General features: G+C 51.1%; 2 protein-coding genes across 2 annotated transcripts in view; one reads left to right on the top strand and one right to left on the bottom strand.

Annotated features, from left to right (window-relative positions):
* C16H7orf50 (chromosome 16 C7orf50 homolog) overlaps positions 1–19,533 on the top strand; it is a 101,750-nt gene that overhangs the window by 23,120 nt on the left and 59,097 nt on the right. The gene's annotated exons all lie outside the window — the stretch shown is intronic.
* Positions 8,314–12,984, bottom strand: Gper1 (G protein-coupled estrogen receptor 1). The gene is made up of 2 exons (XM_032886486.1): positions 12,810–12,984; positions 8,314–10,492 (listed from the first exon to the last, which is right to left on the bottom strand). The coding sequence occupies exon 2, from the start codon at positions 10,264–10,266 to the stop codon at positions 9,139–9,141; it is 1,128 nt and encodes a 375-aa protein (XP_032742377.1). The 5' UTR covers positions 10,267–10,492; positions 12,810–12,984; the 3' UTR covers positions 8,314–9,138.

Below are 19,533 nucleotides of genomic sequence, written 5' to 3' on the forward strand. Positions count from 1 at the left end.
AGATGCTGAGGCCGCATGGGGAAGGCAGATCGCATGTGGAAAGTCAGAAGGGAGGCCCAGGCTACAGGGGAGGAGGACCTGGGCTTAGCTACCATTTTATTGTGCCTTTTCCCTTGAGACATGTTAGTTCTCAGTGGAGCCAGCTCCCCGGGCATACAGCTGGGACTGCTCCAGGATCCACAGCTGATTTCTTGTGATAAGTTTCAGGTTGATCCCACCCCAGGGTAGGACACAGGCAGGTTTGGGTGCCTTTTTTTGTTCCGTGTTCCTGTGACTTTCAAATGGGTCCCCACCCACTGCACAATGGCAGCAGGCAGATTAGCCCAGATGACGTCTTCCTGATACCACTGGCTTGGACGTGTGAGAACTGAGCTCAATGTGTGTACGAGCACTCCTCATCCCTGGAACCCCTACCATGCATGTGTGTGTGTGTGTGTGTGTGTGTGTGTGTGTGTGTGTGTGTGTGTGTGTGTGTGCGTGCGTGCATCTTGGATAGCCCTAGAAGCTGGAAGAAGTAGGCTGTGATGAGATTCTAGGCTTCTGCTATGCCAAGCAACTTGCCTTGCTGGTCAGCAGCTCAGCTAGGGTTGGGAGATGTCTCTCCAGCTCTGAAGACCCTTTGGCCGCCCCCACCCCACTCCACCCCCCACTGCTCAGCAGCCCTGAACTTCTGCCCAGGACTCATTCCCAGAGGACATGCCATCCCACTCCAGGCCTCTAGCCCTTCGATCTGTGCCTGTGAACGAGACGCCTTAGAAATAGATGTCTTCTCAGAGTGGGGGGAACATGGGTAGGATGGAGTTTCCGGATGAGCCCTGCCTCCTGTCCATGTAGTTTTTGTCTCTGCTTTTCCAGTGCTAGGGTTACAAATGTAGGCCCCCACTCCTGGTGTTTTAAGTGGGTTCTGGGCTCGAACTCAGGCTCTTGGACTTGCAAAGCAAGCACTTTATCTACAGAGCTGTCTCCCTAGTTCCAATCAAGTCCTGGGGTTTTGTCTTGTTTTGCTTGTTTTGAGGTAGGTCTTACAGTGTAGCTCAGATTGACCTCAAACTTGTAGTCCTCCCATGCATTACCACTTCTGGTCTTGTCAGTGCAGAAGGATGAAGCCAGAGAGTACTAACGTCTGCCTTTCTCTGGTCTGAGAAGAGAAGCTAGGCTTCCCACAAGTAGCAGCACTCCAGGGTGACGTGTTCCACTTCCTCTTGTTTTTGGTCATTCCCAGGGGTAGGTAGGGACCGCTGCTCTTATTGGTTGATTGATGCATCTTCCACACACACACCAAGCCCCCATGGCCTTTGTCCCCACGTAAGCAGCAGACTTGCTGAGTAAGTCATGTGACTGGTGTTTCCTTTCTGTACCTTGCTGCTGCTGCAGTTGTTAGACAGTGGTGGCTGGACTGTCGGCCCCAGGCCCTGGGCTGCTGGGCTGGCTGAGCCACTGTGCTCTGGTGGAGAGCCTGTCCTCCAGGACAGAGAACTGGCTTTCTCTGAGTGAAGGCCGAGGATGACTGCCCATCCGCCTTCCATTTAATTCTACTGAAGCCCCCCCCCATTTTTAATTGAAAAGCCTGTGGAAAGGCACCCCGGATAATTAGTTTCCCACTGTGAAAGAGAAAATAAAGCTGGAATTACCAGGCAGCACGTGAGAAGAGAAAACTTTAATTAGGAGCTTCCCAGTAAATGCTGGAGGACGGCTGGGAGGATTCCAGATGGCTTAAGCCTGCCCTTGTTCAGAACACACTTTGCAGCTGCTAATGGCAAGTAGGAGCAGTGTGGGTGTCTCCCCTCTGAGGGGAAGGGACAGCAGAGCCAGGCAGAGGGTGGCATGGCCCTTCAGAGAAGGACGAATCCGTAAAGGGGAGTCCAGCTGAGAGCTGACCAAGGTGTCACCTCTCCTTGTTCTGTCCAGTTCCCACCCTGCTGCCCCTTCCCCTACAGCCCTGGGTCAGGTTCGTGAATAATGCTCGGCTTTTCACATGGATGCAGGGCCTCGTGCTTAGGCTGCGCCGTCTTCCCAGCTGCAGAACCTCTTTACCTTTGGACATCTCAGTGGGTGCTGAGGGAGTGGGAAGTAGCCCCGGTACCCGCTCCGGTAGGCAGGCTCAGGAAATCGGGCGTTGGCACACAACCTTAGATCTTCCCAATAAGCCTTTGCAGAGTTCTGGTTTTCTTTTTTATTTGAGACGGGGTCTCACATGACCCAGGCTTCACGTGGATGCCTGACCTTCCTCTCCCCCTCCCATGTGCTGCAATTACAGATGTGTAGCCCCTCACCTGGTGCATCTTTCCCTCATTGTAGTTTATCCCACCGGGATCTCTGTGCCCACCCAACCCCTTTCTGGCTAGGGATCTTAGGTTGCATTCTCCACCCCTTTCACTTGACCTTGAACTGTCACTCAGTCCTCGTCTCTTGTATCATAGAGGTTTGGAGTGTGTGCTGGCTCCCTGTCACCACTTGGGGTTTGTTTCCTGACGTTTGCTCACGATTAGATCAGGCGTGTGTGTCCCTGCTCCTCTGACTGTCTAGACTCCCTCTCCTCAGTGATGCCAGTGTAGCCACGTGGGAGGGAGGGGCTGTGCCATGTGCCCTGTGGGAGCTCCCTGCTCTAATAAGCTGGGCTTTGCAGCTGTCTCACCCCCTCACTGAGGGCCCAGGGTTCATAACTGGGGGCCTGTGGCCACATGAGTAAGCCCTAGGGGAAGGCTCCTGAGGGACTGGTCTTACTCCAGATCCCCTCTTCTGCCAGCCGGCTCTTCCCGTAGGCTGGAACCCTGCCTCCTCCTCCTCCCAGTGCCCGTGCTCCAGCTCATTCTCAGCCTCTAATTACATTGTATTTATTCTGTGAGTTATATTTAACCAGTTATTACTAGAACGGAGTCATGGCTGCTCTTTAATAGTCTATAACTGTAACTGTTGATTCCTCTTAATTATCCTGATGCTCAAATCATCCCAGTTTGGCCCACGGGAGGCCCTTAGGCCATCTCCTCTGTCCTGGATGTGACCCCGTCCTCTCAGAGCTGTTCTTGATGAGAACTACATGTTCCAGCACTCCCACCCTGAACCTGCCAGGTCTCTGAGGGGCCAGGCTGCTGTGGCTGCCCTCCTTTGGTCCTAGACTCTGAGCAAGTGGAGCCCAGTGTGCTCAGTTGGATCCAACATCAGCATTCATCCCCGGTACTGAAGAAGACAAGTCTCCTGGGGTTTGCTTGGAGTCCGTTCCCCACCCTTCCAATAGGCTGAAGGCATATATGTCAGTGAGGTTTTAATGCTTACCATTTGTGTGTGTGTGTGTGTGTGTGTGTTTGTGTGTCTGTGTGTGTGTGTGTGTGTGTGTGTGCACATGCATGCTGCAGTGCTCCTATGGAGGCCAGAGGAACAACTTTTAGAAGGTGGCACCGTCCTTCCACCATGTGGATTCGGGGAATTGAACTCAGGTGGTCGGGCTTACAGATAAGTACCTTTCCTACTGAACCATCTCTCCAGCCTGAGAGTTTTTTTTTTTTTTTAAAAAAACCCCACCACTTTAAAATTCTGAAAATCCCGTTTGTAAAAACCTGGTTCCAACTAACTAAGCACAGAACTCATGTTTACCTCCCAGCTCAATTCAGTGCAGAATGTAGCAGCGTTCGTGAGCACTGCATTTTGTAGAGATCTGTGCCGTCCTCTCTGAGACTGACTTAAAGGGGCAAGGGCAAGTCGGCTTTTCTTCTGTGATCGGGTAAGGAGCCTTAGACGTTTCAGCTGTAATCTCTAGATGATTTTATCCCGAACATTTCCTCAGAGTCACATGTTCAAAAGTGTATGTGGCTCTGTAACAATTAGAATTTGCAATGAACCTGCTGGACCATGTGGGGTTTTTGTTTGTTTGTCTTTGGGGTTTTGTGTGTGTGTGTGTGTGTGTGTGTGTGTGTGTGTGTGTGTGTGTGTGTGTTGTTGTTGTTGTTGTTGTTGTTGTTGTTGTTTGCTTGCTTGCTTGCTTTTTGACAGACTCTCACCGTGTACCCCAGGCTGGCCTCAAACTTGTAATCCTCCTGCCTCCACCTTCCAAGTGCTGGGATTACATGCACATCCCACAGTGCACAGTCTGTGCTGTGCTGGGGACAGAACTCAGAGTCTTTAGGTCCTAGACAGCACCGTACCCACTGAGCGTGTCCCAGCCTAAAACTAAACACTTCTAGTTTTACATTTATTTTATGTGTGTGAGTGTTTTGCCTGCATGCGTGTCTGTGAGCCAAAAGCGCAGTGCTGTGCACCACGTGTATCTGATGTCCACGGAGGCTAGAAGATCCCCTAGAACTGAGTTATGGGTGGTTGTGAACTGCCATGTGGGTGCTGGGACCAGGGTCCTCTGTAAGAGTAGCACGTATCCTGAACTCTCCAGCCCAGCACTGGGCATTTTCAAGTTTGACTACACGGGAAGCCATTGCTAGCCAGAGCCAATTCTGACCATAGTAGACCATTCTCACATTAGAAGCAAGATGGCTCAGTGGGTACAGGGTCCTGCCACCAAGCCGACAGCCTGAGCTCAATCCCAAGAACCTAGTTGGTAGAAGGAGAGAGCCAACTCTGAAAAGTTATTCTCTCACCTACACACACACACACACACACACACACACACACACTCACACACACTCACACACGAAAAATGTATTAAGAAAAAGTATTAGTGAGGCCAGACAGAATCTGAATTTGAATCTCCATCACCCAGGTACAACCCAGGCATGGTAGTGTGTGCCTGTAACTCCAGCGCTGGCTGGTGTGTGTGTCTGTGTCTCTGTGTATATGTTGTGTGTATGTGTGTGCATGTGTGTGTGTGCATGAGTGTGTGTGTATGTGTGTCTGTGTCTCTGTGTGTATGTTGTATGTGTATGTGCATGAGTGTGTGTGTGTGTATGTGTGTCTGTGTCTCTATGTGTGTGTTGTGTGTATGTGTGCGTGTGTATGCATGAGTGTGTGTGTGCATGAGTGTGTGTGTGTATGTGTCTGTGTGTCTGTTTCTCTATGTGTATGGTGTGTTTATGTGTGTGTATGTATGCATGAGTGTGTGTGTGTGCATGAGTGTGTGTGTGTCTGTGTCTGTGTGTGTATGTGTGTGTGTGTGTGCATGAGTGTGTCTGTGTGTGTATGTGTGTGTCTTCGTGTCTGTGTCTCTGTGTGTATGTTGTGTGTATGTGTGTGTATGTGTGCATGAGTGTGTATGTGTATGTCTGTGTGTCTGTGTCTGTGTGTGTATGTTGTGTGTGTGCATGAGTGTGTCTGTGTCTGTGTATGAGTGTTGTGTGCAAGCCTGTGTGTGTGTATGTGTGCATGAATGTGTGTGTGTCTGTGTCTCTGTGTCTCTGTGTGTATGTGTGTGCAGACAGGCAAATACCTGGGATCACTGCTCAGTGAGAGAGCCTGCCTCAAAAAATAGGATTTTTATCACCAAGTGTGATAGGGCAAGACATCCCGCATTAACTTCTGGCCTCCACACATGCACACACAGCACAGGCGAGTGCAACTCCCAGCCCGTGTCCCCAGCCCTGCATACACTGCACACTGATGAGCAGAGACAGCCGGGGCTGAATTTTACACCTGCTTATGGAGGAGTGAAGAGGAGGCACTCCTAGGTGCGCTGGTGGCGTTCAGAACAGCAGCAGAAGCGCCTCTATACTGAGACACTGCACAAACCTTTTCCGGGAAAGGCCCCCAAAAGATGAGGGAGCTGTCAGGCTTGCTGATTATCCTTTATGTTGCCCTCTCCTGGGCAGCCAGGTGCCTGGCCTCCTCTGTCCCGCCAAAACAAGGAGAAGATAATTAATTGTACCTTAGGCCTTGCTCACCAGGGCCGGAAGGGCGGATGGGCTGGAGTGCAAGGGAGAGCTCATTATTAAGGTTTGAGTAGGTGATGGAATGGTTTCCAGTTCTAAGCAGGTTTTCCATGCCCACAGTAGCTGCCTCTCCCCTTCTTAGGGTCTGAACTACATTTGTACGCCAGAGTGAGCCAGGTTACCAGGAAACAGCAGTGCAATTAAAACGCCTTGATTTTATCTTCTGGTGTTCCTGCCAAGAATAATTGTGTTAGCCTCAGCTCAGCTCCCGGACACACTCTCAAGGGGGGTCAAATGGGCTGCACAGGGCCCTTTCAGAGCCAGCCACTCTGCCCAGCCCTGGCCCCTAAGTCCAGCCTTCTTGACTTATCCTTCTGGCCACCTTGCCCTGGGACTTGGGGATATACATCTGTCACCCACCCCACCCATGTGAAGAGCAGTTCTCCTTACATTTGCAGATGGCAAGTGTGCTTTGAGGCATAGAGGAGGCAGTTGTGTTCCAACCCTCTCTGGCTCCAACCTGCCACAGCTTAGTTTGCAGAAGACTCTGGTCAGGAGCCTTAAATAGAAGGTGATATTGTATGTGGCAAAGAGCGGGCCAGTCCTGTGTGATCTTAGGACCATAGTAGTCCCAATGGACCACTTTGGTGCTGTCTAGAGGACCCAAGGGTGGCTTTCCACAAGGGCAGCTGTAGTTGTAACTGTCAGCCCTGGGGCTGTAGCCTTAAAGAGGGAAGGGTGGCCCCGGCTGCCGTCTGTGGCTCTGGCTCCCTGTTGAGGCTGCCGAGCTGCCGAGGGCTGCGTTGGAGGCTGAGGTCCTGTTCCTGGCCCCATCCTTTATTGTCCATGGTTTTGAGTGTTCACAGACTCCAAACATCCAGTGTTTTGCTCTCTATAATATGGAGGGATGTGTGTGCAGGGCTCTGTTCTCTTTCTGACGCCCTGGCTGCCTCCCTAGCGAAAGCTGAAAGCCTTGGCATATTTTGGGCATCTGCGCATCACATTGGCCTGAGGATGGCCAACAGATGCCTCCCACATAGGCACATTCGAGGAGTTGAGGTCCAGCGCTGCCCTTTTCTGTGATTTGGAATGGAGGGTCTTTTCCTGTCAATCACTGAGGTCAAAAGGGCAATTTAAACCAAAGGTTTACAACGATGTCACCCTGTCAGGGTTTGCTGCCACACTTCTCAGCCTCCATTGTAAGCCCTTCTTTGTGCCTGTCTCTAGGAGCACCGTGAGCGCACTTGCGGCTTAGAGGTTGCTGACCAAAGTGTCTTAGAGTTTACCCCTCTAGATTATGCAAGGGCTGCATCAGCTATGTTCGCCTTCCTTGGGTTTGCTAGGGTGGAGCCAAGGGCCTCTGCCTGAGTTGTAGGGCTCTGCAAGATAGCCACACACCAGGGTCTTTACCTGCCCACTTCCCGTGGGGGTTCTTCACCTGTTGGTTTATGGATACCACCCTGGAGGAGGTGTCCCATGTCCTACCCAGGTAGAAAGCCAGCCCTGCATGGGACTCAGGTAACAGTTGGGACAAATGCTCTTGTTCTTGAAGACTTGTACTTAGGGTCACTAAAGCTGGGAATGCAGCACTCCAGGCTGACGGCCATGCCACCCTGCATAAGCTGTGCCTGACAAAACACCGAGACAGAGGGAATCTGTGTCCTGTGTAGTTTGGCTGACTCCTTTCTCTGCCAAGTCCACTGAACCATCTGTTCTCTTTCCAGATATTGTTCTTGAGTATCTGGAAAGATCCTTAAATATCTTTAATATTTATTTAACTTAATCATTTAAATATCACGTGATTTTTTTAACTTAATCTTATCCGTAAATATAGTTTATCAGAATAAAAAGGCAGGGTCATAGGTTTGAATAGAAAATAGCATATTCTTTAGCGACAAAGTGGGTAATTTTTGTAGCCTACATATTACCTTGTATGTTCCCCTAGGGCCCTGCCTCAGCTCCTATGTGAGTCCAGAGACCCTGGGTCCTCATCCAGAGCCATGGGTCTTTTGACACGGGCAGTTGCCCAGGCAGGTGGTCAGGAGGTAGAGGTTGAGCGTGAAGCAGTTTGTCCTGTGATACAGGACCAGAGGCCCTGCCTCCTGGCCCCAGGCCCTTTAACTCCCAGCCCTGGGCATGTCTCCCAGTCCAGAGACTTCTAGGGATAGATAGCTGTCCTTTGCAGACCCCTAAGTGAGGCCAAGTGTGGCTGTCAACATAAGTGACAAGAAAGAGATGTTTGGTGGCCAGGTGAAACAAAGAATGTGGCCCACCCCATCTCAGAAGTGCCAGGCCTATCCGCCTAGATAGATGGGCTGTTGGAACATAGGAGAGAACTCAGAATGGCACTCAGGTGTGTCAGGCTGTGGGCATACTGTTCTTTTGCTAGCAATCAGCTAACTGTACTAGGGTGACTTTCTCCTGCACCCCGGCCTCTATGGCCCACCGCCCTGTGATTGGCCTTTCTTTATTCACAGACACTGAATGAACACCCGATCCTTAGTTCTTGTTCTTTCTTTTTAACATTTTAATGAGATCCGTTTACAGCTCACTGTTCCCAGGATTATTTTCTGTGGAGTCAAGTCCTTCCGACAAATGTCTTATGACGGGATTCCCAGCAACCTGCACAGCAGCACCCATGGTCTCCTTCCACCTTCACAGAAGGGCAAACACCTTTGTAAACAAGCTTTGTGAGAGGAGCATCCCAGAGCAGGGAGGTGGTTTGTTAAAGGGCCTTTCTCAGCTCAGACATGCTGTTCACTGAGAAGTTAGGAGTGACATCTGGGTTGACCTCACAGCCTTCTGGAAGACAGGAAGAAGGCTCTGGGGTCCTTAGCTTTGGCTGCACTGGACAGAGTGTACATGATCAATCACACGTCACAAGCAAAGGGAGCGTAGCCAGTTTGGGTCTGGTACATATGCTCTGTCTCTAGGCCCTTCCACGTAGCAGGCACATAACAGAAGATATAACCATGGTAGTGCCATAGGGTGGCCTGTCCTTTGGGCTGTTACTTAATCAACAACAGACTTGTCTTCTGGAAACATAGGGTATGGAAAGAAAACCAAGCGTCAGGCCTTCGTGGAGCCCTTTGAGGGCAGAGGTCAATGTCATGTGGCCCACTGCCTTGAATCTGGATGGCGGTATCCATGAGCTGGGCAGTCAGGAAGAATCCCAGCAGCCCCAGAGGTGACCCAGCCACGTGACATTTCCCCCTAGCCACTGGGGTTTAGAGTATGACCTGGCTCAGCTCGCCCACTGCCTGTGCTAGGAGTGTGCAGCTCCTGGGCACGCCTGCTCCCCCGTCCGTTTCCCTCTAGGAGGTACCTCTCATACAGCACTGCTGAACTTGACATCTGACTGCTCCGTGCTGTCTGGAATGACTGCCTTGAGCGTGGCATGGCAGAAGCGGTTGAGGGCTGGCAGGCTCGTCTTCTGCGCCACATACAGCCTGAGCTTGTCCCTGAAGGTCTCGCCCAGGAAGCTGTAGATGAGGGGGTTCAGGCAGCTGTTGGAGAAGGCTGCCAGGTTGACTATGTGGCCTGTCAAGGGGTAGGCATGACGGAAAGACTGCTTGCAGGGAGTGTCCCCTGGCTGCGCCCACTGCAGTAGGTGGACGCTGATGAAGACGTTCTCCGGCAGCCAGCAGATGAAGAAGACAAGGACCACTGCGAAGATCATCCTCAGGGCTTTCTGCCTGCGTGGGCGCAGGCCACGGTGCCTGTGGGCCCGGATGAGGGCCCGCACGATGAGGGAATAGCACAGGCCGATGATGGCGAAGGGCACAATGAAGCCCAGCGTGACCTCCAGCCACTGCACCTCCCTGACATCAGCAAAGCAGAAGCAGGCCTCCTCGGTGTGCCGCAGATGCACGGCTGTGAAGGGCACCAGCGTGGCGGACACTGAGGCCATCCAGATGAGGCCACAGCTGAGCCGCGCGTGGTGCTTGGTGCGGAAGAGGCCACAGCGCATGGCTTTGGCCAGCGCCAGGTACCTGTCGAAGCTCATCCAGGTGAGGAAGAAGACGCTGCTGTACATGTTGATCTGCAGGAAGAGGGACATGAAGGTGCAGAGCACCGCGATGTCATAGTACTGCTCGTCCAGGTTGAACACCTCAATCAGGGAGTCGGCCACCAGGATGAGGTCGGCCGCTGCCAGGTTGATGAAGTACAGGTCTGGGATAGTCATCTTCTCCCGGAAGCTGATGTTCACCACCAAGATGAGAATGTTGCCCACAAAGCCGATGGGGAAGAGGAAGATGGTGTAGAGGCAGGAGAGGAAGAGAGCGATCACATATTGCTGATGTTCAGAGAGGTCCCCAGTGAGGTTCCCCGGGGCGTCTTCCCGCAGCGCCAGGGACAGGTTGAGGGCCAGAGGGGTGCTGTTGGAAGGGGCTGGCCACACGGGACCTAGGTAGATCTCTACGCCAACATCTTGTGCTGGAGTAGTTGCAGCCATGGCTGCCCGTAGAAGCTTTCAGGACTTGCTGAAAGGATTGCAGGAGTCTGTTTTACGTGACAGCTCCATCTTCACAAAGGTGATTCCCTGGGAAGCGAGCCAGGGATGTGCGAGGCAGGAAGAATCGTCCTGGGAGCCTGTTCGTCTCAGAAAACCAGAAGGGCAGACAGGGCGTCTGGGCTGGTGCCGGGCAGGAACGCCTGCTGCCTGCTTACCTTCTGAGGACCTGTGGAGGCAGACGGGGCAAGACTAAGTAAGCGTCAGGAATCCTGAGCTCCCTGAAGAAGCCAAGTGTAGTGCATGAGTGATAGCAGGGTCTGCCTGGACTCTGGCTTTCGCCATCTTCAAGGGGTGGGTGCCCCTGAGCTGGAATACAAGAGATGGTCAGGGTACTGTTCCTTTCTGTCCCCTAAGGGCACCCACATTTGGTGACAGTCTGTGAGTCATGGGAGATGCAGGGGGACCAGTCAGATCGCTGGCTCATGAAATACTGTGAATGCGTGGTGAGGGAATTTGAGGAAAACTACTGTTTGTCGAGACAGGAAGTCTCATTAACTCCAGCAGCTGTTGGGAAGAGACGTGACATGGGAAGGGAAAAACCCAGACTTTCTCAAAGGTAGTCCAAGAAGCCCACGGGATGGGAGCTGCCTTTTCTCTTGCCGTAAGTGGTAAGAGAAATTTTATTCTTTGACTAGAGGTGGTCCGGAGTGTGAGCACAGGAGTAAACACCTGCCCCCCAAGACTAAAGTAAAAACAAGTGAAGAATAAACACTGTTATTTGAGGACGGGGATGTAGCTCAGTGGTAAAGCATTTACCTGCCACACAAGAGAGCTGTGGGTTCCACCTTTAGTATCTTTCTCTCTTACACGCGCGTGCACAACACACACACACACACACACACACACACACACACACACAAATGCATATGTACAGCTGTATTGTTTTTTTCCTGAGACAGGAGCTGGCTGTCCTGGAACTCTGTAGACCAGGCTGGCCTCAAACTCACAGAGATCCCACTGCCTCTGCCTCCTTAATGCTGGGATTAAAGGTGTGTGCCACCCTCGCCCACCTCATAGGCTGGTTTTGAGGCAAGGTCTCTCTCTTAGTCCAGGCTGTCCTCAAATTCACTAAACAGTAGGGAAGATTCCTCGTCCTCCCAGCTACTCTGAAGGATGATACAGAAGGATCCCTGGAGTATAGGAAGGAGTTTGAGACTATCCCGGCAACAGCCTGAGACCCCGATCCCAAGGAATAAGAAAGAAAGGAGAGAAGAAGGAAGGAAAGTGTTTTTTGTCCTTTTCACAAGTTACTGTGAAATACAGCATTTTTGGCGCTGCAGCCTGGAAGCTGAGTTTCATTTGTCCCTGAGGATCGATCCTAGCCTGCATGACTCTGCATCAGGGTTCTCTGGTGTGACCCAGGTTCTCAGCGGCACTGGCAGTGTCTGGAGACCCTGGGGCGTCACTGTGTGGGAGATGGGTGCTGGCATCTTGTGGGTGGAAGCCAGGCTACTCAGTGTCCATATTGCCCCCGGCAGTGCCCCAGGCAGTGCAGCTGCCATCCCAGTGCAGGGCAGGACAACACCGTGCTCCTGGAATGGGCTCCAGGGACCGCAGCATTTCTGTTGCTTCTCTTGTGGTGATTGTATTTGCTTTGAGGTGAAGCAAGAGCAAGCCAAAGGTTTAAATTGCCTTTTCTCTCCCAAAATACTGCTTCGTTAAAATAAAGGGAAGAAGAAAGGAGGGGCAGCTCACTGCCGTGGCCACATCCTGCCTTGGTGTGGGTGGCCAACCCGTCTTTCTCCGGTAGTGCCCATCTGAGCCCCGTAAGTCAGGTTTTCTGAGTCCAATACAGTGTGGAGGGTTTCCCTTCATTTCCAGTTCCAATCACATACCTGGGCCTGGCACAAACTTTAATTTCAGCACAAAAGAACCAGAGGAAAGTGGAGCTCCAAGTTTCAAGGCCAGCCTAGTCTATGTAGTGAATTAGAGGCCAGTCGGGGCTGAAACAACCAAACAAAACCTGAAAATTTAAAAGTACTCACTCAGAATGTGTGAATGATGAGGCTTGGCCACAATCCCTCAGATGGCTTTCTCCCTAGATCTGATCAACTGTTCTGGTGGGTGCATGACAGAAATGACACCCAGGCTTCTGTCCTTGGTCCCAACTGCTGCTCTCTTAATCTAATGATCAATATCAGTATCCTGATTTTCTGTTGTGTGTCCAGATCTGGGGAAACAAGGCTAGGTTTTTGCCAGACTTAGGAGGTCCCTGTCCCTGAAGCAGGTCTAAGCCATTAGGACTCCCTTGGCAGACAAAGAGTGCCAGCATTGTGGTGTTACAGATGTGACCCAAATGTGACCAAGCTCTAGATGGACATGCTGTTGCCTGTGCTTGATCAGAGCCCCGGCCTCGCTCATACCTAGCATGCTGTCCCGGGGACTGAACAGTGCGTGCCTGCTCCACCATTCCCTCCCCACCTTAGCAAGAGGTTCCCAGCCAGATGCAGACCTGGAACCTGAGCCACAAATGTGATTCTTACCTGGGCCATGGAGTCACTGAACCATCTGCTGGAGGTGCTCCTGGAGCTTGCTCTCAGGGATTGTCCCTGGACTCGTAGCACCTTGGGGATGGTGCCCAGCAGGGATACAGCAGGAGAGGAAAAGAAGAGTGTCAGGTCTGGAAGGGAGCAGGCTCACCATGCCTGTGGATGCCTGTGGCTGTCCCGCAGTGTCTGGCCCCCTTGGCACAGCGCCTCCTTTATAGACTTCCCAAGCCTACTCACTGGGCTCTGGCCAGCCTCCTTTTAAGGCCAGCATTAACCATTTTTTTGCTGGCAGTTTTTTCCTCCCACATGTAGACAGTGAAAACGGTCCTGTTAGACATGTATTGTATGGACGTTTCCAGGGTGACTGCTGTTTTTCACCCACTGACATAATTATCTTGAAGTGTGAAAGAATCGTAATATTGTTTACCTTTTAGGTAAGAATCCTTCCTCATTTGTTGACACAACGATACCCTTGGTTATTTTAGCTGGTGCTGGCTTTAAAACTGAACACTGAGTTTCCTCAACCAGCATAGTAGGGCAGCAGTCACACAGCGAATGTAAGCTACAGTTTTCCGAGGGATGCTTGTAGCGGGAAATACAGTCCACAAATAGCAGACATTTTGTTCAGAAGTTAGGAATCAGGTAGGTTTTCTGCTCTAATGTTAGCCGGGGCTAGTGTCCCTCTGCCCAGGGGTCAGGTGAGCCACCACCTGTCTTCTCTCTGTTTCCAGTTCTAGGCCTTGTATAGCCAAGGTTGGGGAGACCAGGGCCCTGGGAGCTGAGCAGCCTTGTGACTTATCACCATCCCCAAGCATCCCACCTTCCGGTTGTTGGAGTTTCACCCACAACACTGGGGTGGGCTTAGAATTGTTGCCCTGGGGGTGGAGACAAGCATGGGGAACTGGGCTTCACCACATGATCAGACCTCTAACAGCTCTGACCTGAGCCATCCAGTCAAATTATTATGTACTTATGATAATTTAGAGTTCATTGGTCTCGTTTGTACTCTCTTCTTTGTATCTGAGTGTGAGTACATGTTCATGTATGTATGTATGAATGTGTGTGGTTGCGGAGGCTAGAGACCCTCTGTTAGCTATTGTTGTGTCCACCTTGTTTTTCTAAGGCAGGGTCTCTCATTGGCCTAGGGCTCACCAATACAGCTAGGCTGGCTGGCAAGAGACCCGCAGGGTTCCCCTCTTCCCCTCAGTGCAGACCTCTGTGCTTTTCTCTTGCTGTCTTTTTGATGGTCGGCAGTCTGGGATGTTGAGTACACTGAGCGGGCATTTGTGTTCTGAGCATGAGCAGTGCATGCTTCTGCTGGCTGAGGACTGCAGAAACCACCCCAGGCTGCTCCCCAAAAGGCAGGCTGTCTGGAGCAGGAAGAAGCAGGTACTGGGTTGCGGAGATGGCTCAGCAGTTAAAATTTGTTGCTCCTGAAGAGGACACAGGTTCGATTCCCAGCACCCATATGGTGGCTCACCATCATCTGTAAATCTGAACCTAGGAGATCCAACTCCCTCTCTCAGACTCTGAGAACCAGGCACACAGGTGGCACACATGCTGATAAGACAGTCATACACATAACATATTTTTATTTAAAAAAAAAATGAAGCAGTTACCTGTAAACAGCTCTCTCTCTCTCTCTCTCTCTCTCTCTCTCTCTCTCTCTCTGTGTGTGTGTGTGTGTGTGTGTGTGTGTTCTCTAGAAAACATTGATCTTCTTCCTGTGCCTATGTGTGTGGCAAACACTTGATGGGTTTCTATAGGATACTGGCTTAGAATCTTTGAGACAGTATTTTTGGAAATGTACACATCTTTAAGCAGAGTTCCATTAAAAATGAAATTTTTAATGGAAAAATACTAAGTCAGGACCCCTTTGAGCTGTAGAAGCCCTGACTTTTTTGGGAGCAGCAAGGGAAAGAGCCCATTGGTCCTTTAGTATCTTTTGTCCAACTTACCAAGTCAGGATGGCGTCAACATTTAAAAAAAAAAAAAAATGCCTGCAACACCATCCTGACAGAAACAAATCATGAGAAAACAGCTTCCTTTTGAATTAAATAAATAAAACAGAAACCCAAGCCTTGAAATAGCCAAGGCGTGCCACTTAAAAATAGCCGCTCCCTTAGAAATCCCACTCTTGCAAGCCATGCTCAGGTTCCATGGTGCTGGAGCACTGAGAGGCCCTCGCTGCCTTCTGGGTTCCTGCGGAATCCCACGGATGCTCTGACATCATGCACAGGTGCAGGATTGGCAGGTAATGTTTTAGGAGAGCATCTTCCACTGAGCCCAGCCTTCCCTTTAATATACATCCTGTCTAGGCTACCACTCCATTAAGAGACACAACAGGACCCAGGCAGAGGGGATGTCTGCCTTCTGACCTCCGTAGGTTTTCGTATGGGTAAGGGACGAGAGAGGCCTTGAAGATTCTGTCAGCGCAGTGGTGAGGGCTTCCTCTTTACTCTCCCATAACAGAGTCTCAGGATCCCTCCCTCAGAGCAAGGCTTCTTGAAGGAGGACAGAACCCGAGGGATACAGCATGAGCATTTGCAAGTGAAGACAGGGCCAGTGGCTGAGTCTGGACCAGGGTCCTTGTCCTCGTACCAGCCTGCTCATGTCCTTCCCGATCTGCTTGCCCCCTCGTGCGTTTGATGTCTGTGTGGGTTTGGCAATATGTTTGGTACATAAGTCTACAGTTGTTTATAATGGTGCTGTGTTTGAAGGTCCTACACTGGCTGGTGTACCATGGCAGGCAGGACTCGAGTTGCTGAGTTCACATCACACGTGTGACTCGAGGCTAAAGGGAGAGACTCGAGAGGAAGTTCAGTGTGACAGGCCCACACCTGTTCCATATACAGACAGTATTGGATCGTCTGTGGGGAGCAGATGCTGTCATGTAAAGCCTTCATGAGCCCTCACAGGAGCTCTTCAGCACATAGCCCAGTCATGCTTCAAAGCCCCTGGTGTCAGGATCCAGAGTGCCATCAGGGATAGTCCTGCCAGACATGGAGACACACACACACACACACACACACACACACACACACACACACACACACACACACACACACACACACACACACACACACCACCTATATTTCTCTCTCTTGGTCTTCCTGCCTCTTCCACAGCAGACCAGCCCCAGCACCTCATGGTCTAGGGTCACCTCTTGCCTGACAGTCAGAGCCCTTTGGGGGACATGACCCCAGAGTCTGAGCATGGCCGGTGTGCAGCATCGCTCAGCTCCTTCCTTCCTACTCCTCGGTGGTCATCTGGAGCATGAGTACGACATAAGACAGCCCCCTGCAAAGGCCTTTTGACGTTGTAATTGTCTACAAGTGTGTTTGGTACATTCATAGCTATTCCGGGACATATGTGGCCCATGGTTGCAGATTGGACACACAGATGTTCTGCTTTCTTGGGAGTGAGGCAGGTAGCTTCCTTTCATCAGTGAGGCCACCCCACCTCTTAGACAGTTGGTCTTCCTTGGGTCCCAACTGGGGAGACAGTCGGACAATCAGAAGCGTTTGTAGGATTGCTCCCGTAATTTGCTTTGACCCTGAAGTGACAAGTCACGTGTTTTGGAAAGATCCAGCACAAAGCTTGGAGAAAATTGCCCATGTGTTCCACTCTACCACATTTATGCATTTTGTGTATGTGTGTTTGTATATGTGTATGCTTGTGTGTATGGAGGCCACAGGCCTATGGCCAGTGTTTCCCTCCGTCACTGGCCAGCTTATTTTTTGAGATGGGATTTCTCAGTGAACCCAGAGTTTGCTGATTCAGCTAGGGCGACCAGCAGTGAGTTCCAGGCATCCTCCTGTCTCCACCCCTGGCACTGGGATTATAGGTCTGTGCCGCTGCACACAGCTCTTTATGTGGATGCTGGGAATCTGAAGTCGGGTTCTCCTGCACCGTTACCAGCGTCCCCTCAGACCCAGTTTGTGTATTTTCCTCTAGTTTTCCAGACTCGGGTGGCAGAGAGCTCTGGACAATTACTATTCAACTTAAATATGTAAGTGTTTAGTAGGGTGAGAGGCGGGCATCTTCTTCATAAAGAAAGATCCAAAGTCGGGGAGGCCAAGCACTTGCCTGGATCCCAGGGCAGTGAGGAGACGTTCAGTCAGGGCCAGCTCTCCTGGGCCATTGACTGACCGTGGAAGACCAGAGCTGAGCTGGTCTCACTGTGCCGTCTGCCCATTCTGGCTTGGGAAGGCTGTTTTGTCAGGGTCTGTGCAGCGCTGTGACAGCCTCACTGACTCCTGAGCCCTTTCTCATCTTATGAGATGGTGACTGGGAAACGCACACCTTGAGAGAGGCACCCTCATCCAGGTTCCAGACCAGCCTGGCCTGGGACCATGGGAGTGGGCATCTCGGCCCTAGGTGCATCTGAGTGCTGTGGTCCTGGGCCTGTGAAGTACAGGAGGCTTCTTACAGACAGACATCCTGGGTGCACACTACAGGAGCCGTCTAGGTCTTCCTGGGACTGTTTCCCAGAAAAAGCCAGTTCAGTGACCTTATCTTCCAATGTGGGAAGGAATTTACAGCCCTAGGAGAGTGTCATATCCCTGCCCTGCAGCTGCCACCTGCCCCCCTCCCACTCCCCCTCCAGCCCATGTGCCCGTAGGGAACAGTTTCAGTAGCTTCACCGTGTTGACAGCTGGGCCTCTTTCACGGTTGCTGGGAGCATTCTGGTTGCTTCCTTTGATTCCTGGAGAGTGTTGGCAACCAAAAGTGAGTGTGTCCAGCTCAGAGTGCAGATGGGGGGGAGGGGGGAGTACCATTCATGGAGGCCACTGACACCAGGGAGTGGTGATGGAGTGAGGCTCTGGAAGGAGTGGCAGAGATGGGTCCTCTTCTTAGCCAGAGAGCCCTGGGGTCCACAGGACACTCTCCCCACTCACGATCAGTCCCAAGTTTCCTTTTCCACACTGAGATTTCCTTCTCCCTTGCCCTGGGTCGGAGTACTCAGAACTGCATTGTGAGGTGTCCCCTTTGCTCTCTTTTGTTCTACATCTTCCTCTTGGTTCCTTGCTTGTAGGAATTATCAGGAAGTTATGATATAGTGGATATAGAGGCGGGTCAAGAGACAGACAGACAGAATCCAGTGGGTATAACCCTGTCTAAGGCCTGCTGTAGGGACTTTGGCTCAGCATCTTACCCACAGGGCCCTGGTGCAGCCTTTTGTTGCTCCAGCACTAGAGTCCCTCCCCTAGTCACTAGAACCACTCCCCTAATCATTGGAACCACTCCCCTAATCACTGGAACCCCTCCATAATCATCGGAGCCCCTCCCCTAATCACTGGAGCCCCTCCCCTAATCACTGGAGCCCCTCCCCTAATCACTGGAGCCACTCCCCTAGTCACTGGAGCCCCTTCCCTAATCAGATTTCAGTGGTTTTAATTGTTTGCCCTCTTCAACTGCATTTTTGTTGTTCTATTGTTATTTGTTTTGTATTAAAGACAAAGCAAATTCATATGTAGCCCAGGCTGGCCCTGGACTCTGGATCCTTTTGGCTGAGCCTACTGAGTACTGGGATCACAGACATGCACCACCACACCCAGCTTAGTGCCCTTTTAAAGCACAAAAGTCCAGTTCTGAAGGAGTGCGTGTGAGTAAAGTACTTGCAAGGAAAACCTGAAGGTTTTGTTGTTGTTGTTGTTTGTTTGTTTGTTTTTTTAAAACCTGAGTTTTAAACCAGAACCCATGTATAAAAAAGAGGTGTAGCCAGGAGAGGGCTCAGCAGGCAAAAACATTTGCCTCCAATCCTGATGATCTGAGTTAAATCCCTGGACCCTCACGATAGAAAGAGAGAACCACCTTCTTCAAATTTTCCTCATACCTTCACATGTATGTTATGTGTGCATGTGTAAAATAAATATGTAAGTAAATAATATGAATATGGCTGTTTTTTGCTTGCATGCATAGCTGTGTGTCACATGTGTGCAATGCCTGAAGAGACCAAAAGAGGGTGTTGGCTCCCCTAGGACTCCCCTTATGACCCTAGACAGGGTTTCTCTTTGTGTGGTCCTGGCTACCCTGGTACTCACTCTGTAGACTAGACTGGCCTTGAACTCAGAGCTTCACCTGCCTCTGCCTCCCGGGTGCTGGGATTAAAAGTATGCGTCACCACTGCACTGTCGCCTGGAACTTTTTTTAATTTATTTATATTTTATGTATATAAGTACACTGTAGCTGTCTTCAGATGCACCAGAAGAAGGCATCAGATCTCATTACAGATGGTTGTGAGCCACCATGTGGTTGATGGGAATTGAACTCAGGACCTCTGGAAGAGCAGTCAGTGCTCTTAACCGCTGAGCCATCTCTCTAGCCCTCGCCTGGAACTTTTAAAGTCAGGTGTGGTGGCTTACAGTCTAGTCCAGTGCTGAGGAGGAACAGAGGGAGGATCCCTTGGGCTCACTGGCCAGCCAGCCTACCCTAATGGCTGAATTCCAGGGGCAAAAAGAGCATTGGGCTGGAGAGATGGCTCAGAGGTTAAGAGCTGCTCTTTCAGGGAACCTGGGTTCAATTCCCAGCCAATTCATGGCCAATCACAACCATCCATGGTTCTGGGGAGCCAGCGCTGTCTCCCAGACTCTTCAGGCACCACACACACGTGGTATGCAGCCACGCATGCACGCGGGCAAAACACCCATATATGGACAGCAAGTATAAACACACCTAAAATAACATTGGATGCTTCCTAAGACATGACACTGGT

The sequence above is a fragment of the Rattus rattus genome, chromosome 16 (genome assembly GCF_011064425.1).
Source record: "Rattus rattus isolate New Zealand chromosome 16, Rrattus_CSIRO_v1, whole genome shotgun sequence".
In the NCBI taxonomy this organism is placed as follows: Eukaryota; Metazoa; Chordata; class Mammalia; order Rodentia; family Muridae; genus Rattus; species Rattus rattus.